This window comes from Limanda limanda, chromosome 3, assembly GCF_963576545.1.
Source record: "Limanda limanda chromosome 3, fLimLim1.1, whole genome shotgun sequence".
Taxonomy (NCBI): Eukaryota; Metazoa; Chordata; class Actinopteri; order Pleuronectiformes; family Pleuronectidae; genus Limanda; species Limanda limanda.
The window spans coordinates 22788180-22815162 of NC_083638.1; the positions used below are offsets into that span (position 1 = coordinate 22788180).

The window sequence follows — 26983 nt, forward strand, 5'->3', positions numbered from 1 at the left end:
TAAAAACTAGTCACCTGCAAACATGACTGACAATAAATATGAAAATGTATTAATAATTTTTATTTCCTAAGCTATTTTAAGAACCCACTGTTCTTGAGCAAGGACATTTTGATATATATTCAATGATTTGTGGCTTTGCTCAAAGCTGTAGAGCAAACAGTGAACAAGGAGTGACTTAAACGTGCATCTTACTGAATCAGGACTCGTGCATGGACGTCGGTCATATCATCGGCCCCTCTGTGTAAATTGTGGCTCATTTGTGGCCCCAGACTCCAAATCCAAGATCCAGCACTGCCGTCATGTGAAGATTCTATTTCAGCTCAGTCTTTCTATTATGAAATTTCACTTGATCACTTTCAAGAGATCAATGATGACTTCAATGCACATTATGGCACATGTAAGCTTTGTTTTCAAACCATCCTGAACAATGTGAACCTGTCCTTTAATTCCTAAATGATCAATGTTCTGTGTTGGTCTTGTACTTTTTATAGTTTGTCAACAATGATTGTAACTCTGTGGCGCTGAGAGCATCCACCATGGGAGTAGGCCTATTGTAATTATTTATCACTTTAATACACTCTCTTATACATATATGCTTTATGGTTGATAGTGATTTTATTGTTTTACTACACTATAGTTTTAGTGTTGAATCTTTAAGCTGTGATTAGAAATTGAAACAACAGAGAGGACAGAAAACATGAAGCATGTGTGGTGGTGGTGTGGATGATCTAACTGTTTGGAGCAGAAGGAGCAGGAAGCTTTTTGGTCGCGCTTCAAGGACGCGAGCCAAAGACTTTCTGTCAGTTGGCCCAGCAGCCATGACAGGAAGTCAGCCTTCAGACTTGGTGGTCCCACTCCTACAGAACACATGCACACCCACCACCGTCACCATTGGCCCAACACACTCACATCTCCTCTGTTTATTTCTCTGAAGGGAGATTTGAGAGATGACAGTCTTGATTTACGCTGCTTCACTGTGCTCACCACAGACAGAACAGCAGTCAGCAGTTTTCCTCCGAGTGTCCCCTCCGACAGAAAACTGAACTGGGATCAGACCCCTCAGGATGTGATGAGCGATCTCACGCTCTCATCTGCAGCAGCGTAATTCTGTGCAGATGTACAAGAGGCTGAGATTTACAGTACCACAGTCCTACAGGTTCAGAGCAGCATTCTCACAACACTGTTGGGATTGATTAGCAGATTCAGTGAGGCAGTTTATGGCTGCGAGTATAAAAATAATTTATTAGTAAATATAGTCTGTATATTTCATAATGGCTTCATTCGTTTAATTTCTGCTTTTCAGTTCATTTACTTATGTTTTTTTACTTAATGTGAGTTAAGTCCCACTGAAACATAAAAAATCAACTGGTCCCTAAATATCTATTTTATTTCTACTGTTAATAAATATTCATATTCTTTGCCTTTTGCTGGAAAGGCTTTCATACAGATATTTGTCTTCATCCAGACATGGATGTGATTATGAACAACAAAGGAGCATTGCACATGTACAGTACACTGCTAACACACTTTATTAAAAATATAAACATATATTCATAGTACTTTTCATACAGACTACAATGGTCCACTGGCATTTTTTTCAAAAATGAGTCACATACTATAAAACACTCGTTTGGCCTAAATCCACGGCAGAAATGTCTTTAAAGAATAAAACAAAAAAAAATAAAAAGTGGTAAATCCAACCCCGTGTTTCTGAGGTCACCCTGCTTCATCCTTCCTGTTTATTTCATAAAATAAAACTTTATTGCGAGGAGATCATTTACACATTACACAATAGATGACAGAAACAAACATGTTCCCTCAGTAAGAGAAATAAATGCACATACAACTGAGTTTAAAAAAAGATGGCACATTTATTGCAACATAAATGTTATATACATTGTTTTTCTGTTGAAAGAGACACAAAATTCAAATTTTCAGTTTTGTTTTGAATGTGCACCGACAATACCTTTTCATTTGACACAAGAACAATTCTTTTATCATTCGAATCTTTAACGAGACTGAAGAATTAGATGCAAGTCGCACTTTTAGGAATCTGGATCTTGTACGAAGCCTTTTTAAGTTCAACGAGCAACAACTAATTTCATGCTCTTGAGATGCCATTTGTATTTTTCTCATAATAATGGACAGGTTATGGTAAATAACTGTACATTTTACTATCTAATATAGTAAAATAAAGTAAGAAACTTTTTACTCAAAACTTTTGCTTTCAAAAATCTAGAAAGAGTAATATTTAGAATTCAAGAAATATTCTTACAGTATTATTGTATAAAAGACTAACTACAGTGAAAAATAAGCCAATGTTTTTTTTTCATTTTTTGATTTCATTTTTTATATATTATACAAGGGAAAGCATCTGGGAATACAGCAAAGTTTAACTTGGCAGACAGAAGCAAAGAAATGAAGGACAGGAAATAAAAAAAAAGAAGGAAAGAGAGCAGGAAGTGACGAACATTATACCCTCAATCAAAGTCTGCCAAGGTGAATACAAGCTTTTGAATACTGAAATGAAGAACAAGGCCATATTCAGTCTGATGATATACAAAAAAAACGGCTTAGGTTTGTTTTACAAAAACAAAACATTTGTTAAACGGTACATGTCATGTAAACTCTTGTTGTGGCATCTTTTGTAATTTAAGTCCCTTATTTGTGCAGAATACTTATTCTGAATGTGGCAGCCTTGTTTAAGGTGTATATAATGATAATGATGGGAGACAATATACAAAGAAATAAATGGAATATAAAGCAAGTCTTAAGACCAAAGACCTAATAAAAGGAGAAACAAAAAGCATGCACACACATAGGAAAAAACAAAAGAGAGCCACGAGCAATGTCTTGTAACATAAAAAAATCCTGATAACTGTTTTTGTTCAATATTATGCTACACTATGATATTTAACAAAAACAAATGATGTGTCGAGTCTGGTTTACCGTATCGAGTATATAACGGCTTGGATCAAAACACTGAAAAATAACTTAGATGTTCTCTCTGTATTATAAAGCTGGAAGCCTAAAGAAAGGACCGGTTAAAACACAAACAAGAATAACTAACTTTAACTGCTTTTAAAATTGTATGTCTTGCGATATTAACAGAAAAGAAAACAGAAAAAGTGGATCTATCTTCATCAGGCCAGGATAAAGTGTGGTCGTCGTTTTTTATTTGTTTAAATTCTTCTTCACTTCTTCATTAAGCAATCTTTCTATAGCTAGTGGAAAAAAAAATGTAAAAAAGAAAAAAAGAAAAAAGCCTCTTGTGTGCTGACGTCAGGAGCGTGCAACTGTCAGGAGGCTGAACAAATACGTGAATCAGAGGATATGTGTCACCGTTTACATTTAACACTATATGGCGACGGAAGCTGAAGGGCGGTGAAGTCCACTTGTCCTTTAGTTAAGACACTAACAATATGCAGGGAATGCTAAGGTTCTGTTTTTTCACTGCTCACTACAAAGGAAAAGAGATGGACTAAATCTGAGCTTTCAGTCAAACTAGAGTTTGCCACTTGTCTGTGCCCTACAATATTGTTGATGCTAATGCAGTCGGGCCAATTACTCCACTGGTCGAAACACAGAAACCCATCTAACCTATGCAGAAATAAACAGGGTAGTTTTGGTGGCAGAACGAATAAAATATAAATAATATAGTCTCTTTTCATTTTTTTTGAATGGGGTTGCTTTAGTCTTTCAGTTCTAAAAGCTAATAATAATTTTTAGTCATCACTCTAAACCGGCCAATAAATTAATGTCAATCTTGTAAGTGCCCAAATATTTTCCCCTCATTCAACCCGGACTCGCCAAAGATCTAGCAGGTGGAGTGCTGTGTTTTAATGGTGTCACTGGCAAACTATAGACTGAAAAGCTGCATACTTCTTTTATGTATTTAACTTTCCCTTTAGAAATACACTTTATAGCTCAATAACATAATAAATAGAAAAAAAAGAAACAGACAAACAAAAAACAATTGCTGTTACAATGCATTCGTCAATTCAGTTTAGGCACGAGGCAACTTCCACACACGGTTTGAGGAGATTGCGAATCTCTGATTGTTCAGAAGCAACACACTTCTTGCAGACAGTGATATGTGCTGATGATTTTTCTTTTTGGGGAGAATTTTTTGCGAATGGAAACTGGTCACAGGGAGCTGGATGCTTGGTTCTTTCTCTGTCTTATAGGACTGGATTCTGTTAAGTCTTGTGGTTTTGCTTCAACTGGTCTGCCTCCTCCAATTGGTGTCTCAAACTCCGTGAGTCCCGTCTGTCGCTGGGAAGCAAGGTCACCGACTCCCAACGGGACAGAAATGATTTGGATCACTTTGATCTGGAGAAAGGAGACGAGAAATACACTAATTAGAGGTGATCATCAATAATCACACTAACTTCATTCATAAATATCATCAATATTTTATGTCAAAGTGCTATTAATACTGTCCGACATAATCAGCAACTAAATGATGAAATCATTAATTGCTCAACAATCAGCCAAACTCTGTTTAGTTGTGGCTACTGTGGAATCAAGAAAAATAAACAAACAAACAAAACAAATAAAAGAATAAAATTACTTTACATTTCAATGAGGTCTTCAAATGAATTAAAACCAACATTAAAAAAATATACAAATATAAAAAATAAAATGAGTTTTCAGAAAAACACAATAGAAGATACTAACTTTGCCTAAGATTCTTAGATTAATCAATAAATGAATGAACAGTCGCCAGGTGAAGTAATGGTGAGTTGCAGGAAGTGAGAGTTACCTGTCTGCTGCTCAGAGGTGGCCCATTGGGTTGGATGCGTCACTCAGGCCTGGATGACCTCCTATGTGGCCTTGATGGGCATCACTGGAGCCCCCACTAACCTTCTCCGCCTCCCTTCTCTTAAGGCAGGCTGCTTTGGGGTTCAGATTCCGCTCTGTGAGTTCATGGGGACAGGATTCAAACTTTTAGGATGTGACACACAAATTACCACTTGCAAGAACGTTATGAGGAAACATTAAGCGATGTTGAAGGATCAGCATTTGAAGTTGTGACAAAGCGTGCGCTAGCTGGACACTGACCCCTGACTTGCTGCTCCAAGCTGAGTATGACAGCCACAGCCTGATGGAGGATGAGCAGTTTAGTTTGGGGCTTCTCGCTCTTCAGGTGCAGTTGGCACATGCGCCCCAGCTCCTTGAAGGCCCCGTTGATGTCTCGCACCCTCAGCCGTTCACGGGCGTTGTTAGACATCCTTCTCTCACGCTCACGTTCAGCCTTCTGCTCCGGATTCAGCCCCTCATCTTCATTGATACTGTGGGAAGAGGAGAAATCCAGCTGAATGGCACATCTAGTTTATAATTAAATGCACAAAACAAACGATACATATACTGTAGATTGAGAGTAAGGAACATAGAAGTCTTCACCTCGCTCCCTCTGACTGAGTGTGGAATATTGCTATCAGCAAAGAAAAATTAACTTGAACCTCTCCTGCCCTAGCTTTATCATAACTTTCTGCAGTGTTACTGCTTTAGAAAACATCAAAGTGACTTGTTGACTGAAAATAAAATTGCAGGATCAATGCTCAAGGTTTCAGTTCAAATAATAATTTTCTGACACCTAACCAAACATTAGATAATTTCTAATTGTTTGCCTTTGGAAAATATTTTGTTTTTGATTCTGGACATGTTCGTACCTCGAGCGTGTGCCTGATCGGGGGGTCATCATATCTCTTCTATCGCTCTCGTCGTCCGACTTGTCGTCTGCCGAGACGCCGTCGTTCATGTCATCCTTGTCCTGTTTCTCCATCTTCAGCTCCAGGCCGGGGGGCAGCTGGCCAGCCAGGGCTGAAGCAAGACCTGCTGAAGACAATGTAAACATAGACATAAAGAAATAAACTCATCAGTGTCTATATAATGTTATGTCTGAGACACAGTAAGTCTGCAGGGTTGCACCAGACCTCTGAATGTTTCCAACTGGTGGTTGAGTTCTGCGCTGGACGTGGAGCCGGCACTGGGCAGGCCTCCATGGCTGTTGTTCAGGCTGGCAGCATCGTCAGTGTGGGCACCACCCTGCTGCAACACAGACAGGAAGGACATGTGACAGGAAGAAGACAGGCTCAGGAGATGGGGCACAAAATAGTCAAGAGCGGAGAGAACAGCCAAAAGTAAAAGATAAACTTGTTCGAAACAGAAAAAAATAATCATGACGATGCCATCGTCAGTGACATGGTCCATCCACACGGGTCAAGGATTTAACTTTTAATATTACATAACAACTAATGGCTTTTGAAATGTTGATAAAATTCAGATTGGATGCTTTTTGCAGTCTGTATCTCTTCATATGACAAGTTCAGGGTCTGCTGAGTCATACCAATCTATCCTTCTCGACACTTGGGGGTGCTTTAGTGATTTGTTTCAGAGGAGAAAGCTGTCCCATGAATAACCATGAGTGGAAAACATAAATATAAAAGCAAATAAAAGACCCATGTAACAATAGTTTCAAAGAAAATTTACTTTATTACACATTATGGAAAATGTTCCCTTTTATGTTACATTATACTTCACTGTTGTGATGTTCTCAGTCTCTGGGACCACAACAGACAAATCCTCAAGCTCATCCCCCTCAGTCAGACCATTTCCTTTTTTATTTCATCCACAGTCACAACATAAATATGGTCAGCTCCCACCATGTTATACCCTCCTACTTCCTGAGGTTTACCACATGTTCTCCAGCTATTTGATTCCCTCTCTGGGAAACCAGGGAGAGGCGGGGAATCCTCACAGAGGGTGGAGGGAATCTTCCCCGCTTTTTGTGGAATGTGATCCCCAGTCACTGTTGGCCTCTGTTAACCCCACCAGCCCCCAGACCCTCCCCTTCCTCAGCGCTACCCTAATCTTTGCTGTGCTCTCAACAGGTGTCCAAACAACTCTTTGTCTGGTGAAGGAGGAGGGAAAACTGGGGCTCTGGCAAGAAAAGAACGCTGCCATTTTCATGGCTGGGCCTGATTAGCATACAGCTGAGGAGCTCTATTTGGGTGGAGGCCGCGGGTTCAGACACACGTTTTTAACGATTCAGATCTCCTCAGTTGTTAATAAGAAGCAATGAGAAAGGGAGGAAGGGGTAGAGGGTGGAGTGTCAGTCGGAGTAAAAAGCCTTGGGCTGTGCTGGTCAGTCCCGTCTGACGGGACCTCTCTCCACACAGGAAGTCCTGTGTTAGTGCAGACACAGTATGTTCTATCTCACAGTCGCAGTCGGTCAACATCACTGCCACAGCCCAGCTCTCTTTAACAAATACATCAAACTGAGCTCTTCTGACAACCACAGACAAATTCTTGTTCAGGGACAAACCAAGCTTCTCTGAAAGATCCAGCAGCTTCAGCATCAATGTCCAAGCAGAGACAGAAAACTAACTGAACTCCGACAAACCGAAACTTCAGAGGCTTTTCTAATACATTCATACTGGCAACACTGGACCAGAGACAGGAAGTGAAAATCCTGATTAGAAGAAGGAACAAAATACAGTTCACCTTTATTGATCACGAAAAGCCCAAATGACAGTTGAAATTAAATAAATATTTGTTTTATTTATAAACAACTTACAGCTGAGCATCAGAAGGGAATATCTTGTGTGAGTGTTGAGTGATTATTAAATTCTCCTTACAAACAAAAAAACAAACATTCTTTAGCTCCAGCTTCTTGATTGTGAAGAGTTGCTGCTCTTCTTTCTCTAATCTGATAACGAACAAGCAATTTGACAATATCATACTCGGAAAATATTTTGAATGAGAATTTTAAATTTCGAAATTTTGCAAACGAAGCAATTCATTGATAATGACATTAATAGTATAGTTGGATCTTTTAAAAAATAAAATAATACTTGAATGGAATCGTTTTAGTAAAGAAATATTTAAAATGAATATGTCGGTGTTTTCATCTGATAAAAAAGAATAAAACTGTGAAGCTTAACTTCTACAAAACCACATTCAAATTTGTTCTGTATCTGATGGCTATATCTAATTTAATGTTTATCATGGGAGAACATATTTTTCTTAAGATAAATACGACTTAAAATAACAAATTACTAAATCTGTTCATCTTTCCTTCTGTGACTTTTCCTTCCATCATTTGATACCAGTAACTTTCCAGTAGAAGTAATCTGATCATCTACCCATTAAAAGTAGATCAGCATTGTTTATTTTTGTATTACTGTTTGTGACCCATATTATTTTCAAACCCCCCCAGATTAGCGTGGGACGAGCCGTTACGTTTTAATTTCCACTGCAGATGTCTTCAAATCTCTTGGCTTTTTAAAGTGAAATACCTCAAATGGAGGATGATGAGTGAACATTTCATGATTTAAACTGAGTCCTGCTCTCCCCTGAGTCTCCAAAGGCTTTGACTTTGACTCTAAAAAGAGTGCAACACACAAACACTTCCTACACCAAAGCTCAACTTCACTCCATTACGCCTGTTTTTCTCATTTCTTTTCCACCCTTGTGTATACAGCCGCTCTTGAGAGGAGTGTGAGCCTTCGGCCAGCTATTACACTTATGGAAAATATGTCAGGATATATTCGTCTGTTCATGTGTGGGAAAATGTGTAGTTTTTACTCATGCTGGGAAATCTGTTTTTATCTGGTGAGGCTTCATTTGTTGATGAGTCAGACAAATACCAATAAAAAAATGTGTTTTCTCTCTTGCCTCATGCAACACTCTAAACACACAGAAAACTTTGATTCTCATACCATCGCTGCTGTCCGAACCAATGCCGCGACGGGGAAGTTAGCTCCAATGGTTGCTATTGGCCCATTTTGCGCCTGTCCCAGCAGACTGTGTATGTCGCTGGGCAGACTGGTAGTGGAGCCCACTGCATGGTTCCTCAGAACAAGGATTGCATCATCCAATCTGTCCAGGCGGTCCTCCATTCGAGACTGGAGGGACCGGAGGGATTGAGGAGCGCAGGGTTAGGGAGAGGGAGAAGAGAGGAAAAGAAGGACAGAGCAGCTTAGTATAAGCACATTAGGACTAAAATTGAAAACACTGATTGTGTGGTGTGGACTTGGAAACAACAACAAAAAACTGAAACATAAGATAAAGAAGGCAATTTAAATGCAAGATCAACAGAGCCATTCCAGCTTGACGTGTAGAAGTCATCATGCATTTTAACTGAATAACAGACAGATACAGCCAATTGAGGTGCTTCAACAATTATTTAGAATTTAACTGTACAATGATGATTACTTCAAGCTGGAGAAGCTTAAAATACAACATAACATGACAATATGGCAACAAATAAAAAAATAAAATGAAACTGCATTTCACTGTGAGGGTTATGGACTGCAGGTCAAGCTAAATGAGGAACGCAGAGATGTATGAAACATGTAGTGATTAAAGGCTCTATCTGAAGAGTACCTCGCAGACATCCTTTAAGAAAGACATGGCATCATGGAGATGCTCATGCAACTGCTGATGAACTCGGTTTTTCTGGCAAAGTCAAATAAGAATGAGAGAGGATTATGAGAAAAGATCAGTATCTATAAATACGAGAAACACACTGTGGAAAGATTGTTTTTTTAAAGACGCAGACAAGAAGCAAGCATGCAGAATCAGACCATTCACTCTATGGACATTTTAAAACATTAAACATTACAGGTCACATCTTCAACTTTACATTTACTCTCGTGCACAAACGTTTATTTGCACAACTGGCTTCAAAGTGTTGTGTTTTCTTTTGGAATAAATGTAATTCCTGTGTTCTCCATTGTCAGAGTCACCTTACGACATAAATATACTGCAACTCTCGTGGTTATATTTCTAAAATCAAGCCATGCTTTCCAATAAATCTAAATAATATGAAGCAGTTGATCATTTCACAAGAAAGATTTGTGGCTACTTTTCATAATACAGAAGTCTAATCTAATATAAACTAATGTCATTGGCCGAAATCCACTAACAGGATCAGTTCTTTTGTCTGTAATCAAATTGCTGACTGGCTTGACAGTTGTGCATCACTTTCCTAGAACTACCAAGACTTTCTAATGTCCCAAATAGTTCTGACTCATCTACCTAACTGTGATTCTTGTTTTTATTACAGTACACGCTCCCCAAAAAATATTAAACACTAAAACAGTAATATAGGTCATTTGTTGGAATACTATTTCATTCCATGAGTCATGCAGTTACGATTCAAATTAGGGGTTGCACATTTTTTCCATTATGGCCCACAGGTTGTCAACAGCCTGAGAGATTACGTCAGGTGGCCACTCCTTTACATTTTGTCCTTTCCCCACTGAAAAGTGGAATGAATCTGACATTGTGAGAAGCTACTGCAATTTACTGCAGGTCTGCTGTTTCCTCCACAACACAAAAATCAGCAGTTTTCAAAAGTGACACATAGGGACATAACATGGCTGATTGTGCTGCTGAATTAACCTCATACGTGATGTCATAAAGCACATGACAGCAGTTGCTTTCACGGCGCTTTCATCAGCAGATCATTTTCAGGTTATCTAATGCTATTCACTTTAATCGTTACCCTGACTTATCTATGGTGGCCAGGAAGAAACAAAAAAAAGCTTGTGTCAGAGTATGAGGAAACATCTACGTGGTTCATGTTCAGTGTCCTCTTCACAAGCTGTCGGCTGAATGAAGGGAACTATGTGATAAGACTGCAGCTGGACTGTGGCCTTATAAAGTCTTGTCCAATATTATTAACAGCTTTGGGATTTAACAATAAATGTGAGTAATATGTGGATTTTGCAGCAGTATCTCTCTGCATCCTCCCTTTATTGATCTGTAGGAATCACCAAAGCTTACAGCTCCGAGGACGTGCAGCAGAGCAGCAGAGTAACTAACACCAAGCAGCTTTTGAAAATGGCCGACATATCTGTGGGTTCAAAACAAAACTGGACAATATGTAAAGGATAAAATACTTTTAACACCACATTTAACACTGGTTAAGACCATTGTCTGTCTTTTTTTTTTATAGTTTATTTATTACAAAATCTGTTTTTACTTCTGTTATGTGAGCTCCATAATTAAATATTCTTACATTAAAGAGCAGGGGATGTAAATACATGACACGCATCAGGTAGCAGGTTACATGAAAGGTGATCTGTGGCTCTGGCAGCGTGGCAGCAGAGGAATCCTAGAGATGTGGATCAGCAAACAGCTGTCACCCCCACACCAGCCCCCTCAACTAAACCCAACCCCCCAACTGTCATCCCCGCCCTGGCGCTCGGAGCAGAGGACAGATGGCAAGCCCCAAGGGACAGGTATTGTTCAGTTTGGTTATTCCTCTACACCCCCTTCCCCCAGCAAAACATTTGTCGGACAGGAATCTCCCTGAAATGCTGGCTGGGCCCTTCATGAGTAACGGATCCTAAGTGAGCATCCATCATAACGTGGGCTCACTGATACAGAGGACAGCGATCTTACCAATGAGTGAAGGGAGTTCTCATAATTCGGAGAGGAGGGGGTCTGTCCGCTAGCACGGGGCCACTGGTGGTTACCTAGGGTGAAACAAAAGAGATGTAGCAGAGGTCAAGATTTAGAAATCCCCTTATTCCGTTATACATCATCATGGCTGATAGCTGTATCCTTCCTCACTGGGTGCACCGATACACTGCTAACTGACACACACAATAACATGCAGCCATCACACACTGACATCCTGATTTTCTGGTTTCTTGTTGTTCTACTTGAGATATTTTTATCTTTCTGGACTCAGCTGCATCACTTCCTGACGGCTGGACTGCATCCTGAAAACACGAGCCAGCGGAGAGTTTGTTCATTTCCCGCCCACTTCCACACTGGGCAGATGTACGCTGCATCTGCACATTAATAAGCATTGCTATGAGAGCCTGGAGAACAATGTTACCACTGACTAATCTGACACTAGTTTTCCTTCACACTCCTTTGTGGAAACTTAAAGTTGATGTAAACTCAGTGTGATAAGAAATGCAGTGTTTGAACAGCGTTTCGACACATGGCCTTCATCAGGGATTTTTTGATGAAGGAAATATGCGAAACATCTGGATTCAGTCAGCTGGTATTGTTGAGTTATGTTCCTCATTAGGTTTTTGTCCGACATTTATTTGAATGGTGATATAGTGGCCACACACTCTGTGTCTCAGTGTGTATTTGACAGGATTTACATTGGGAGTATCACTGCTTCATTTGTACTAATTTCACTCATGAAGCCAAATCTACTCTGGCAGATTCCCTATTTTCATTCCACACGAAAGATCATGCATTTTAGTCACATAATCTAAATAGAGAAATTTAAGATCCGAGGGATTACAATTTACCTTTATCTGGAAGAAGTTCACACTGGATATAATACATTGATGTGAGCCAGAAAAAGTGAATCTGCAGGCCAGTGCAGGGAAGCGAATCAAGCTAATTTGATCTGGTGTCAATTAGAGCAATGGAAAAGGAATCCACATCTGCTGATCACATTTCCAGCTGCAGTGCAACATTTCTTTCTTTCCTCTTTCTGAAGCGCAATCTTCCAACCAACCTGCCTGCCGCGTGCAAGAGGAGGCAAAGCATTACAAAATCAAATAACCTTAATGGAATTTGACAAAAAATTAACCTTTCCAGGTTATTTACAGGATAGGATGTCTGTGGGCCTTTCCAGCTCGCAGCACTCAGAGCTTTTCTGGTGTCCATTATTGGTGAAAAGATGCCAAACCCAGCCTACATCCTGGTGAATGGAGTCCGCTGTAGCACAAACTACAGATGGAGACTTTGTTTTGGGTATCTATCATTTAGTGTAACTCTAAAATGCCACTCTGTACTGTTCTCAACTTCTTCTAAAAGCAAGCCAGTGAAAAATGCAGAACAGGCTGAGTCATTTATAGCAGAGAGGGCTGGGGAATGCTGACCTGGATCAAATTTGAGTCACTCTTAATTTAAAGTTATCTAAAAGTTTAAAAAAGTGCAGAGTGGCATTCTGAGTCTCTTCTGTGAGGAGATGCAATATTTGAACACTAACTGCTCAGCGTTTGTCAAAGTTCTCTGTGTTTATATCAAACACACAAAACCATTGTGCGCAACATGTCTTTAAAAACCAGACTACCACGATAGAGAGAAAGCAACCGAGTACAACACAACCAATTAACAACAGAAAGAAAACACCTCCGCTGAGATCAAACTGTTAAAAAACTATTTCCATTTATTCATTCAAGTGCAATTTCTCACTAAACCTCTGTGGTCTTCTGTACTTGAGTTTTCATGTTTCCTCACACACTCGGCCTTGGAGAAAGCAGACTTTAATTAAAAGACTATTACAAGTGACTTTGGGAGAGGAAATGAAAAAGTCTCTCTGCCTCAGCCTTCTCCCAGGTGAATGAGACAGATACTCCACATGAGTCTCTACTGGCTGGCGGCTCTGAAAAATTAGCCTGGGGGTTCAGTCCCCACGTGCACCGGAGAGGGCTAATTGAACAAACCACTCGTGAGTAATGTGCTGTACATTGGTGTAATCCTAATGATGAATGGATTTGGTGGCTCACGTCAACAGCGAGCCAAATTTTGTGCCAGTTTTAAAGTTGTAAACCCAGAAGCACAGCTAGTGACACAATATCCATTTCCCCCCCAATTCCACATGTATTTATTTTCGGGTGCTGTTGTTGATTTATTTTATATAAAATGACGGCCATTAATAAAAACTGACACTGCATTACATTTTCTTATCATAAAAATTTGCAATAGTTATAGCATGTATTTCCAGGTATTTTAACATTACATTGTAAAAAGGCCATACATGCCATTGTTATGCTGTGAGGTGTCAAGAGGAAGATCTCCCTGTGCGGGTCCTCATAGACCTCCTCATCAGCTGAGTCACAGCCACCCTCCTTCACCCACGGACTCATAAACAAGGCCTTTTGCAGCCTGGTTTGTGTGTGTGTGTTTGTGCGTGTGTGTGTGTCTCAGTGTGTGTTGGAGGGAACAGCCGTCCATGGGGCAGGGCAACAGCTGAGGATGAAGGGGGCACACATAGAGACAGCTGCCGCCACTCCATTACCACACATGACACAACTGTCCACTAAAGCAACACACCGGGCTTTCCCTTACTGTCTCGACTCATTTACTTTCCATTACTCTCTCCACGTCTCTGTCACCACATCAGAAAACGCAAATTCCTCAAAGACACATGTCTCTTTTTTTTTTTTATGTACTAAATAACACAGTATATTAAAAACAGGAACCTCTTTTAGTTGTATAGCTGTGTAGGTTAGAACTGCGAAGCACATGTGTGGAAAAATAGGATTATGTAAAAAAATGTAATGTGTATTATTCCAAAGTAGGATGAGTTCCATGAGCCACTGTTATGAATCCTAAAAATATGGATAACAGTTTTGCTAAAGAGGAAAATATGAAAACCCTTAAACGCTTTCATTACAAGATTTTTAAATCCCTGCGCACCCTCAAAACCACAGCCCCAACCACGTTCATGTGGTCCATAAATTAAGAAAAACATCCTAGGAGGTAGACTGTATATGTTACTCTTAACCCATCGTGATGCACAGTATATTTATGGTGTCAATATCTCTATATATTGTTAATTGTCTTACAGAGATTATGTGATACTCAATGTAAATTTGACATTGATTTCTGTTCTACTGTGCCTTACCTCCTAATAAAAATATATTTTTTAAAAAAACAAAAAAAAACAAACACAGCCCCGGTCTTTTTGTAAATTTACACTGTCATTTCAGGGGATGGTATATTTTAACCATTTTAAAATAAAATCAAAGGCAAAACTTGTCTTCACACTAGATGTGATTTTACAAACATGAACAAAGCCCCCTCTAAAAAAAGCTGAGAAACAAAACTAGTAAGTGATTTCACCAAGAGTCAACATGAGGTACATCAAAGCTAATGTTGTGGACACTGGATCAGTAAGTCATGTTGCTTTAAGGTGAAAGTGGTTTGTGAAAATCAGAACAAGTTTGCAAAACTGATTAATTATCAAGGATTTTCCTTTAGGGAAAGTCACATATCTTTGTGTGGTCAGACATTGCAGATAGGAAGCAGCTGGTAGCTAAATATGGTACAAAGAACCACTTCTCTTTGTTGGCCTTGAGATTAATGTTTGATGTAACTCATGAGAAACACGTTTAATAAAAGTTGTCTTGGTATGATCTGAAATACTAACTCGTAACTGTTATTTCCACAAATGTGCAGCCTCATCCCAGAATGAACTAAGCTGTCTTTTAGAATGGATTAATGTAAAAATGGCATTAACTGCCCAGCAATAGATAAAGCATGAGGATGAGTACCACATGATTAGACCTACTCTAAAGCTAAAAGGGGTATTAAATTAAGTTTTAGAGAAAGTTTTCCCACTTCATTCTGCTTGGGCTTTATTCCGACTAATGCAGCATGTAGATAAAGTAATTAAATTAATTTAAGTCATTTTCATGAAGGCCTCCTAATTAGCTTGACTCTTCCAGGACAAGGCTTAATTGTAGAAATGTGATGTGTGTCTGTCACTGGCTTTACAAAGCGGTTTCAAAGATGCATATTTTTTCATCCTACAGCTGGCATTTAAGTGTACATGAGGTGTGTATGATATTAAAATCGGAGGAGTGGTGGTGTACCTGGCCGTCCAGAGGGGGGGCCGGCTGCAGTCACCACACTGCCAGCTGAGGCAGCTCCTGCTGGGGCTGTCAGAGGCGAAGGAGAACCCACTGGTGTTGACGGGTTGGAGGGGAAACTACTGCTAGTGTGGTCAGGTGAGTAAATCTGTGGAAACAGACAGAAACAGAGATAGAGAGTAAGTAAGTAATAAAACATCACAGGTCGCTGTTTGCTTTTTACTTCCACCAAAGAGGTTATGTTTCCACCCTTGTCCGTAGGTTGGTTGGTTTATTTGTTGGTCAGGTGATTTGTCTGCAGGATTACACAAAAACTACAGAATGGATTTACATGGAACTTGGTGGGAGGATGGGACATGGGCCAAACCATTCCATTTTGCAATGGATGTTTTTTTTTTTACATTGCAAGATTACACTGCAGTTTTTTTTATTTCCACTGCTTTCTCAGGGTTTAATTTATGGACCTTGATGAGTGATATTTAGGGGATTGATACATATGTATAAGTCTGTGCAATTTGGTTAATATCTAAATAAAAATCCATATGTAACCGATTTTAATCTTTTGCAGTCATTTTAAATATTTAATTCATTTAACCTTGCAGGTTTATAGAGGCAGTTTGTTTTTCACTTGCACACGGACTCAGTCCCTCTACGAGTGACTCCAGTTATTATTCCACTGTGGTTTCAAGAAGCGCAGACGCCCAACCTGGAAACCCTGTTAGGCCAACAACAGAATATCTCATGGTCTGCGTGTCAGCCTGCACTAGATTCTATGGTGAGCCATAGATAAAAATCTAGCAGTATTTCAACACTGTTTACTCATGTATTCCTTATCTATTCAGTCCCTATTTTCTGCAAGACCCAACAAACAGAGTCAAATTTACTGCAGTTGTACTGCTGTGATAATCACAGCAATGTTATTGTGTAGGTGCATCCTCTCTAGGTTACACTGAGGTCAGTGAGTTTAAGGATGACATGTCAATCACAAGGGAACGAGGAGATTACATCTTCAGAACTTCTACTGGGATTTCATTTGTTTAAACAAATGATGGATTAAAGCACAAACACATCCCTGATCCCCCCCCCTCTCTTTAATAAGAGGATATAGCGCCATAATGGAACATGTATCAGAGAACTCCGGGTATTATGCGTGGATCCTGACTAATTAGCGAAGAAAAAACCCCGGCAGATCCATAGAGATTTCTCCTCCAAGTTAAAATCAAATTGAGCTTGCAGGAAACCATTTGACTTGTGTGGGGATGAGAGAACCCACTCATTATTAATAATCTCCTCATTCAATCTTGATCTCTGGGCTTTAGTTTTTCAATCAACTTGGAGAATCAGGATAAAGGTTTCATGGACGTGTGGAGGAGGAGGAGAGTGCGGCCCATGCCTAAAGGAAGGATGTGACTATTAATGCTTTTCCACAATCTTAGTGTTTCTCTCTGCTGAGCATCGTCACTCTCACACACGCAATTCAATCATAAACTAAGAAGGATTATTATTGTGGTCACCACTGGGCCGGAGACCAATGAGCCTCAAAACAAATATTTCGAACTTTCTCAAAGGAAAGCCCCCTTATAACTGTGACTTCTGACCCGACAATATATGACTTTCTATTCTTCTCCCCCACTGGCCGCTGAGGTTTGCATTCAAAGTGAAACATGGCTCATTTTACTGGAATAAATGAAGCTCCGCCTCGTCATCAGTTACGCTCCCACAGGCGGCACCGGGCCAATAAGCATGGCCAATTTAAAAGGGCGGAGAACAAAAGCGCCACAATGTGCGGCCCGTGGAGACGAGCCACAGCAGTTATAAACTCCCCTGTGCCCCCTGCTCCAAACAACCTCCCCCATCCACAGTCCAACCGTGTCCATTTCACTTGAGCTTTGTCATGCTAATAGAGCTGAGTCTGCAAATATAAAGGACTTAATTTGTTATTACCAAACTCAAAATCTCATACTTTGGATTCGCACCAGTGAGGAATATTCCCCCCCTAAAACGTCCAGCTGTGGCCAGGATGTGTGAAATTAAACTGTTGCTTCATACGTCTAATGTCAGTATATTAATCCACACATTGTGTCTGTGTGACGTGTAAAAGACTATATTGATAAGGTTTGGCAAAATATATGACAAAAGCAAAAAGTAAAAGCAGCTCCTGACACACTTGTTTCCAGTTGGACAGTATGAGGAGCAGTGAAGGATACGACTTAAAGAGGATAAGAAATAACCCATTATGTTTAAGTGCATTTTATACTGTTACAATTCAATTTGGTCCAGTAGCGTTAAATTCGACTTTTGTTTCAACTTTTGTTCTCATTACTCTTTATCTGCTTGTGTCATAATTATATCATGGAACAGTATAAATATCATTAAGGTTTATGTTCAAGGTTAAATGTTAAAGGAGTGAATGGTTACTCTCAAATCTCTAGTTTCATTTAAATGAAAAATCCCGCTTCTCCCCCATGTTCTCCACTGTATCTACTACGATAGAGCTCGAGACAGAAGACAGAATCCAACCATAATTTATAATAATTTATAATCAGTTGATGTGCTATGTGTTCAGTTTCCTTCTCTAACAAACCTACAGGGGGACAAACACCTGTTATGATACCTTACAGGATGCAACAGATACCCGTGGATGGTTTTGCAAAGTAATCCATTGGTTCAGAGGTATTTTTCATGTAAAATTCTCTTTCTTGAATGCTCTTAGTTTAAGCCCACAATTATCCAGGCTTAAGCCAAAAAACAACTCCAAACAACTCCATTGGGCTTTTTTAATCAGCATTCAGCAGAGCAGTTAAATCTTGGCGTGATTATTAAGGTCACCTTCTTTAGAGGCAGAGACGCACAATTATCCTGTTTTTGATTTGAGTATATGGGTGTGTTGAGGTTGGATGTCAAACTTGAGGGGATGAAAAGAGACTTCTGTGGTGGTTGAAAGCGAAGCCACGTTGATGCAACACAAAAAATATTCATTTTCAGATTAATAGAATGAACCATAGTTGTTTAAAATCCAAATGCTGTTAGATCAGGGAGTTTTAACTCACCGAGGCTAAAGCCTTGCCCAGTGCGTCTCCAGTCTGCGAGCTTCCAGTGGCGTTACCTCGATTTGCAGCAGCTAAGAAAACACAGACAGAGACACTGTAACAGCAAACTCAGACAAATGAAGAGTAGCCACGGTACACAAAGCAGCTGTCCGACCACTTGACTTGCTACCTTTACAGAATGCACGTTCAGCGAGTGGATTAGAGCAGGTTGCAGAACTGTTAACGGGAGAACGTACCCATGACCCCATCGGCTGTGTTGACGGATGCGGTGTGCGATGGGTTGACGAATGGCGAATTGCTGGTGTTGCTCCGATGGAAGCTGGACATGGGAGGAAGACTGGAGTTGATTTCTGGAGAGACTGAGTGTGTGGGGTAATTCTGGAAGATATAAAAAAAGAACAGAAAAGCACAGATTTGGGTCAAAAATTTGCTTTTGTATGTGTGAAGGGAATAAAAAGGTTTTTTTAAGACTCTCAATTTGAGCTAAAGAGAGGGCAGGCGGCATCTGCAGGCTCCCTGTGATGCCCAGCCAGCTGAAGCAGGCAGACAAGATCCGATCAAACGCCGACACAAAGTGGGTCGGCGGTGCCCTGACTGATAATAACAAGAAAACAACTTAAGACACACACACCCACTAATGAAGCTCTGCTGTGGGACTGCAAGACTGAAAAATAATTTACAAGCGGCATGTGCTGAACAGAACTCATCTGATTCTTTTTGTAAGTGTGACTGCAAAACAGGCTTGTAGCAATCATTGATCACATATATGCTTATTTATCCCGTGCCGAGCGGTGCTGCTTACCAAACGGTCGTGTGAGTGCAGGCTGGTGAAGTTTCCTGACTGTGGCATGTGAGATGAAGATCCTGCCAGCATTCCCCCATAACCAGACTGGCTGATCCCATTGGACGAATTCCACGGGTCAGATGAACTGTGGGTACCATCTAAAAAATAATAATAAATATATAATGATACATCATTTTAGTAAAAAATTCATTGAATTGACGGCCACAATTCATAGTTTAGTTGTGACCCAGAGCCGGACAGAGGCTAACCTTCAACCATACCCTTATAACTTTCCGGGGGGGGGGGGGGGGGGGGGGGGTACTTAATTTCAATTTTTTTTTACTCATGGGAATGAAACATGACCCTCGTCTTGAACACAGCTGACATAACACAAAGCCGAAACCAACAAAGAACTCTGCTCCTCTGTCTAGATGTGTGAGTCAGTCATCCTGAAATAAAGACTGACTACAGACTAAATATTACTGAACGCTGTCAAAACAACGGAGTCTGGCAACATCCAAATACTGGAATTGAAAGTATTTCGGTCCAATATTTTTGCCTCTTCAGTGAAAACTGGTGATGAGTTAACAAACTATATTCTTGTAAGCAAAACAAGTCCATTGGAAATAAAACATTAACACACAGCAACAATTGTTCACAAAAATAAACATAGGTAACACATTTTGAAAGGTGCTTGGTATAAGATGACATTCAAAATAAAGACATCATGTTAAATTCTGTTCAAGTGCAGCATCAGATAGGTCTTTGTCTTTTAAACTTACCAAAGAAAGTGCTTGCAAACATACTGCCGGAGGGTTTAGGAGAAGAATAAGACGGTGAATCTCTGTTGTAGTCTTCTGAATTTGGAGATGGTGCGTACACCTGCCGGGAGAAAAATAAGTATAAACAAGCTGTAAAGCATTGTGGGATATATCTGTGTAGAGTACAGAGGCTTTTTTATTTAAGGTTGTTGAAATGAAACAAAGATTTCTTATGATAAATGCAAAGTCAAATCCCAATTAAGAATTTTGTCACATAAAAGAACGTTATCCCACAGAGTAAGTAACAACATATGTACTGAACACATGTACTGAAGATGTGGCTCTGAACACACAAACACCCACAAACACACAAAGACACACTCTTTAATGACTAGCAAGCAGTCAAGCTCATGAAGGGAGGAGTGGATTATCAGGGGTATTTGCATTTCAGATCAACTCAGCCTCTAATGGAAGTATAATGATACCCGCTTACTTGCGTAGACTAAATGCCTGGCAAATTACAGCATTTCCAAAGAGGCGTAAATCGAATAAGTGTTTCAAAATCAGCCTGCTTTACTTTCTTTATATTTTGGCCCTGCAAGCTGGTGGTAGAGGGAAAGGGGAGGCATAATAGGCACGCTGTTGTACAGTGTGTGTGTGTGTGTGTCTGTGTGTGTGTGTGTGTGTGTCTGTGTGTGTGTGTGCCAAGCTAGGTGGGAGGATCAAAGACAGTGGAAGCCAAACACCAGTGATGTGGTGACTGACTTCATCCACTCCAGATGGAGGGAGAGAGAGGGTGAGGGAGTGAGTCGGAGTGGAGAGGCAAGACTCGATGACCCTGCCGTAGTGTAACACTAATCAGAGGCAGACGTGCCAGCGAGGTTCCACCTGCACGTTTCCAGTCCGAGCCCATCCCTCCTTCCGTGTCCTAACATCACACCCGGCCGTCGGCACAGCTCACCCCTCTAAGATTGTTTACTAATGCCTGCAGGTGCGATGACGGCTACAAAGGTTGTTTACTTGTTGAAGTTGTTTTATGACACAGCGCTGGTGGAAAAAAGGCATCACAACCGAGGTTTATAAATTCAGTCCAATCACTCGCTCGTTATATCTGTGTGGACCGCAGCTTAAGGGGGACTCGGGGCTGTTGGCTCTGCTGAGTGAGCAGGACTCCAGTGTGTCGTTGTCTGGGTGTGTAATTAAAGTGCTCTGGGAGAGGTGGAGCTCTCCTGGGTCCTCTGGCTTACACATGTGACCAGGGTTGATAGGAGATCCAGGGAGATCTCAGGTTAGCCTCACACACGGGAGCCCAGGCTTTTGTCCTCCGCCTCTGTCAGACGCTCAATGGGCAGCATATGGCAGCGGATAATGCTAATTGTCCTTTTTACCCTGGGCTAACCAGTCAAGACATTAATAAACCATCTCAAACACTGGGTGCCTCATTGCGCCAGCCTATGGAGGAGAGGGCCCGCCAGGGTTTCCTTTTACAAGACCATTAATTAAAAGCCGTCACTCACACGGTTCAGTACAGCAACACAGACCTATATGAGCTGTTTTGAGCTGCAGCGGGCATGGTTTATAAAGGAAAAACAAATACACAACTAGAAATCTGCACCAATGTAATATTAAGCTACATCTGTGAAGAAAAATAATATATAAGCAGATTACATTCCTCTTCAGCAATAGACATATAGCTTTTTAAAAGTAATTACTGCCACCGTAACATTTTTCTACCCACAATACTATATTTATGGTACTACTTTTTCAACTTGAATTGGCTCTGAGATACAACACTTCAATGGCTAAATCCTGTATCCTGACTTCACCTGACTTCACTGAGACTATATCCTGCACACCTTGTCACACCGTGTCTAAGAGCCTTGCGGTACCCCCACCTTTGAAGTTTGTGCCACGCCAATCAAAATATCACATGTCAAAACAACAATCTGTCAGCCAGTACTGAGGGCAATAACAGGAAGGGAAAGGAAATATAAAAAAAATACAAACTTGGGTAAAAAAAAAAAAAAAAAATCAGGCTATTAGCCAAGAAGCTCAAAGAGAGAAGTTCAAACGCACCCTTAATGGGCTGTCCTGTTTCTGAGCTGTATGTCATTACTTGGAATCGAACCATATCTCTGGGGCATTTTGTTTCAAGTCTAAGTCTAACACACTTCTCTATGTTAGTTTGCAAAAAAGACACATGAAACCTTATACAATTAATATTAATAATAATAATAATAAATAAATAATAATAAATAAGTTATATAAAAGTAAAAACATCATAATTTTAAACTCTAATTTACTCTCAAGGAACAAGTAAATCCTCTCACAAAGAAACAAATGAATGTGTTACATAAGTAGCAACACAACAAATAATCACAGGTAAATTCACTTCTAAATGTAACAGAAGAATATAGATAACAAATCTAATTATCTACAATCTTCCATAAACACCAGTGACACACCCCACAACATATAGGTCAAAGCATATCATGTTGTATCTACATCAATATGTAAATGAATGCATGACTTTCGTTGTTATGTAAGAAAAACAAGTAATTTAATATATTTGCTTTTCTCCTTGTAGGAAAATCTTTGATCCAAGTGCACATAGTGACAGAAGAGCAGCCTTCTGGGAGTCTGCCTCTCTAAAAATAGAGTAACAACACAGCAGAATACCTTCCAGTCGCTAAAGCAACAAAAATGTGGTTTTGGCATCAATGCAACCTCATGAACTCCTCACAACATATGTGTCTTATACATACTGTATAGACACTGTGATAGTTCAACACAAAGACACACGCACACACCCCCTCACCCCACACCTGACTGTGTTCCACATGCTCATGCTTGAACGAATGTGCAACATATGTGAACATTAGGGAGATGTAGGGATTAGCTTCTGTTAATGTAAGCATGATATAACCTGTTGCCCTGCGAAAACAATAACAACAAAAGCAGGAATGTCACATCTAAATGAACACATGTTGTGTCGCTTGTTTTTTTATTATTTGAGATAAAAATCTGATGACACTCCACTTGTTGTGGCGGCGGCGGCGCTGCAGGTCTCTCGCTTCATTTTCATTATTTTCCCCTTATAGGCAACGGAAGAAAGATCACTGAATTTCTCCATCCGTGTTGGTTCTGTGCCACCATCTCACAAGCCAACAGCCCACTGTGAATTCTCCCAGTGCTCCAGATGGTGAGTTTGCTGTGCAACTCTGCCTTACAACAAATTAATGTGGATCAAGTGAATGCAAAGAATGAGTGCCATATTTCTTTTCCCCTTGCAGGGAAACAAAAAAAATGTGATGTCGGTTATATAACAAGTGCTTTTGATCATACATTTTGCCTATTCATTCCACATGCTATCAATTTTCTCCCCATCACCAACTGTAACACAAGCCTGTTAATACTTATGAAAAAGATCAAAGTTGTCTTTTGTGCAGAGCGAACAAAGAGGAAATGCTGTAATGGCTCATAAGGAAAGTTGAAACACAAGCTTGAGTAAGATGACCTTTTCAATAGAACATCATTAAAAACCTAACCTCTTTATAGTTCTGTTTGTTCCATTAGTTGACTATGCCCTTTTTGTAATAGCAGAAACAGCACATGCAATGACAGGTGGAAATCTGCCAGTGTCATTTGCTTATGACAGGATCATTACTTCAGGATTACTGACATGCACGAGAGAGCTTATCTCACTATTGTGAGACCATGCCCTTGAGCGGATTCATCATCCCACAGAATTGTTTTTTACAAAAACTCAAAAAAAAAAGCAGACTGATCGCCTTCAAAAACTTTCTGCAGCACAAGCACGACCACTAACTCTACTCAAAACCACAGTGTCAACTCAGCGCCTTCAAGTCCAAGTGCAGGAAAGACACGCATGCACAGATTTACAGGAAAGCATGTATGTATTTACCCAGAAAATAAACGTGCACACACAGAAAACGTTTTCAGAGTGACAAAAATCAAAGAGGTCATTACAGAGAAGTACAGAAATCACATTAGGCTCCCTGTGGCGTCAAGAAGGCCAAAATGATTTAAAACAGATGGAATAAGAGCAACATTGGTGCTTGGAGCTCAATCTGCAAACAGGAAAGTCTAACCTCAACAGGCTGCCTCTTTGCCTTAATCATTCCCAGACTCCCACTTGTTATTATTTCAACCCAGTCTCGGAGCTGAAGCACCCAGCCAGTGAAAATAAATTCAAGGCTGCAAACAACTTTTTTATTCTGCACCGCTTGATTCTGAGTGTGAGAGAACTTCTTTTTTTTCTAAATGGCATAACTTCTTTTTAAGTGTAGCCCAGAGTGTTTACTTGTTTAGCCGGGGTACAAAAAAGAATATAGAAGCATGCTTCAATAAGTTTATAACACAGTAAAGAGACTGGAACTGCAGCTTTAACTGATGCAATGGAAAAGCCGTAAGAGGAGCCCTGAGTACATGCATCCACACTCTGACTCTGACACACACACACACACACAAACACACACACATGCACAGACATGGGGAACACAGTGCTTTCATTTTAAATAGATAGAATAAGGACAGTCAGATGGACAAGCAGACTGACACCAACAGTCTCTCTATCTCTCCCTCTCACACACACACAAACACACACACATGCACACACACACACTCATGCACTCAGTCCAAAACACACACACACATTCCCAAAGAGACTACTCACCGATTTCCCGTTGTAGTAATACATTAAAGAGTTACTGCCCATTCCAGGGACAGGGTAGGCGCAATACATTATAGCTTATTTAGAAGCAATAGAGGTAACACTACAGCAGCACACTGGCTTCCTCTCTAGACATACATCCAAATCGTTCAATAGGGAGTAATAATTCTTTCAGTACTGGCCTCCACACACACAGCCCACTCAGAGGAAACTTATGCAAAGCAGGAGTCTACCATTCCACACTGTGGGAAGGGGAGGCTGTCAGAAGGGAGTGGCTCGCGTGGTACATCCCTCTCTTAAGCCTCTAAGTGCTGAGGCACAGAGGAAAAGGACGAGGGGGAAGGGAGGGGGGGGGGGGTATGAAAAAGATAAAGGCAAGTGGGTGGACGGAAAACAAATGTGTGAGCGGATTTAGACAGAGAGAGAGAGAGAAAAAAAATGTTTAATTCCGGGCAAAAAAAACCATGCCGATTTTCTGCATGGGAACCCCAACAAACTGGAACTAAAATAATTTCATTCTAAGCAGGATTTCATTAATATGTGTGATTCAAAGACGGCCAAATGAATGCACAAGTGAGCACAGCGAGCCTGTTCCCTTCAACCTTTTAATCCAGAGCGTCTAATCTTTTTGTTTTTGTGATGATTGAACACGTCGACAGGCAGGCGGCGTGGGGAAATATGGCTTTTGGTAAAGAAAAAAAAAGAAACAACAAAAACAAAAACAGCACAACCATCTGGCAACACATTTAACCTGTTCCCATATACAGCTCACACACCAATTAGGAGTCATTAGTGAGAGAAAGAGAGCGGCTCAGGAAGGACTGAATCCAAATCCAGGTAATGAGAGAGAAAAAGAGAGGGAGGAGAGAGAGAGAGAGAGAGAGAGAGAGAGAGAGAGAGAGAGAGAGAGAGAGAGAGAGAGAGAGAGAGGACGGAAATGAGAGATGGACTAAGTATTTATGAAATGTGGAATATGAGAGTTATGGTGTTGGCAGACCTTAAGCTGAGAAGTGCCTGTAAACACAGAGTTGTAAAGCATGCAACAGCTGCAAACAGGCCGGCTTGTGACATCAGAGCTGGCCGGAAAAAAAATATGCTCCATTTCCAAAACCCTTGGGGCCTCAGACAGGGGAAAGCACTGGAGAGGGAGGGGGCGCAAAATCATAGACAACCATTTTACTATAGTTTACTGTCACTGCACGCCACACAGCTCCCCATTACCTTTATCATGTGGGAGGAGGAGGAGGAGGGGAGAGCAAAGGAGAGGAGAAGAAAGGAGAGGCCAGATAGCATATTCCAGCGAGAGGCCGGCCTGTACAGTCCGACTGGAGCCTTTCATGTCGACCACTCATAGCTTCCTGGACTCAACACAGGCCTGTGGACTCATTGAGCACATCATTGTTATAGAAAGATGAAAGCTCCCGCTTCCCTAAGAAAACTAGGCCTTTATTACGCTGTTCCTTTCAGTGCTGTTATTATTTATCCCCCCCTTTCTTCTCCGGGACTCTTTAAAACTCATCCAAAACACTGGCTCAACGTGCTGTTACCGCTTTATATCTGGCACCGTTTCCAGATGATGCTCTGAGGGAAATGGTCATGATAGAAGCGTTTGAAGGGGCTTTAAAACAAGTCCAGACACGCAGCAACAGTGTTGCGAGGGGAAAACACATGAGAGCAGGCAGAAATTGGTATTAATTTGGGAACTCATGCTCGCACACATCATGGCCTATTTCTCTGAATACTTTTAATAGACATGCAGGGGTTTTACGTAATGAATCCCTGTGAAAGGCGTCCCGAGCACACAGGTCAAAGCCTTGATTTTGTGGAAAAAACAGTCAGCGTTGGTACATCAAAGTTGGCCGCCGCCCACCTGTTCACACCACCGTCTCTAAAGATAATCGAGTCGTCACAAGGTGCTTTTGTTGGATTTTGTTTGGGTGTCGAGAAATGCAGAGCAAATCCACGGGGCTGAGGTCACCCCTGTCTCACTCAGGGATTTAGAGATGATGTCATCAGACAGGAAGATTGTTTCCTGCTCTGCTTCTAATTAGGGGAAGCGCTGAAAGCAAGGGGGGGGCGGGGGGTGTGTGAAACGCTAGACTGTTTCA

General features: G+C 40.7%; 1 protein-coding gene across 1 annotated transcript in view; it reads right to left on the reverse strand.

Moving 5' to 3' along the window:
• Positions 1-1897: 1897 nt before the first annotated feature.
• The window catches only part of tcf12 (transcription factor 12), a 69415-nt gene continuing 44329 nt past the window's right edge, over positions 1898-26983 (reverse strand). Inside the window, exons 9-20 of the mRNA XM_061068719.1 lie at positions 20204-20303; positions 19440-19579; positions 18874-19015; positions 18638-18708; positions 15591-15735; positions 11419-11492; positions 8727-8912; positions 5940-6054; positions 5676-5838; positions 5065-5294; positions 4766-4919; positions 1898-4332 (exon numbers count right to left, since the gene is read on the reverse strand). Of these exons, the coding sequence (XP_060924702.1) occupies positions 4777-4919; positions 5065-5294; positions 5676-5838; positions 5940-6054; positions 8727-8912; positions 11419-11492; positions 15591-15735; positions 18638-18708; positions 18874-19015; positions 19440-19579; positions 20204-20303 (1509 nt within the window). The 3' untranslated portion in view covers positions 1898-4332; positions 4766-4776. The remainder of the gene's footprint in view (positions 4333-4765; positions 4920-5064; positions 5295-5675; positions 5839-5939; positions 6055-8726; positions 8913-11418; positions 11493-15590; positions 15736-18637; positions 18709-18873; positions 19016-19439; positions 19580-20203; positions 20304-26983) is intronic.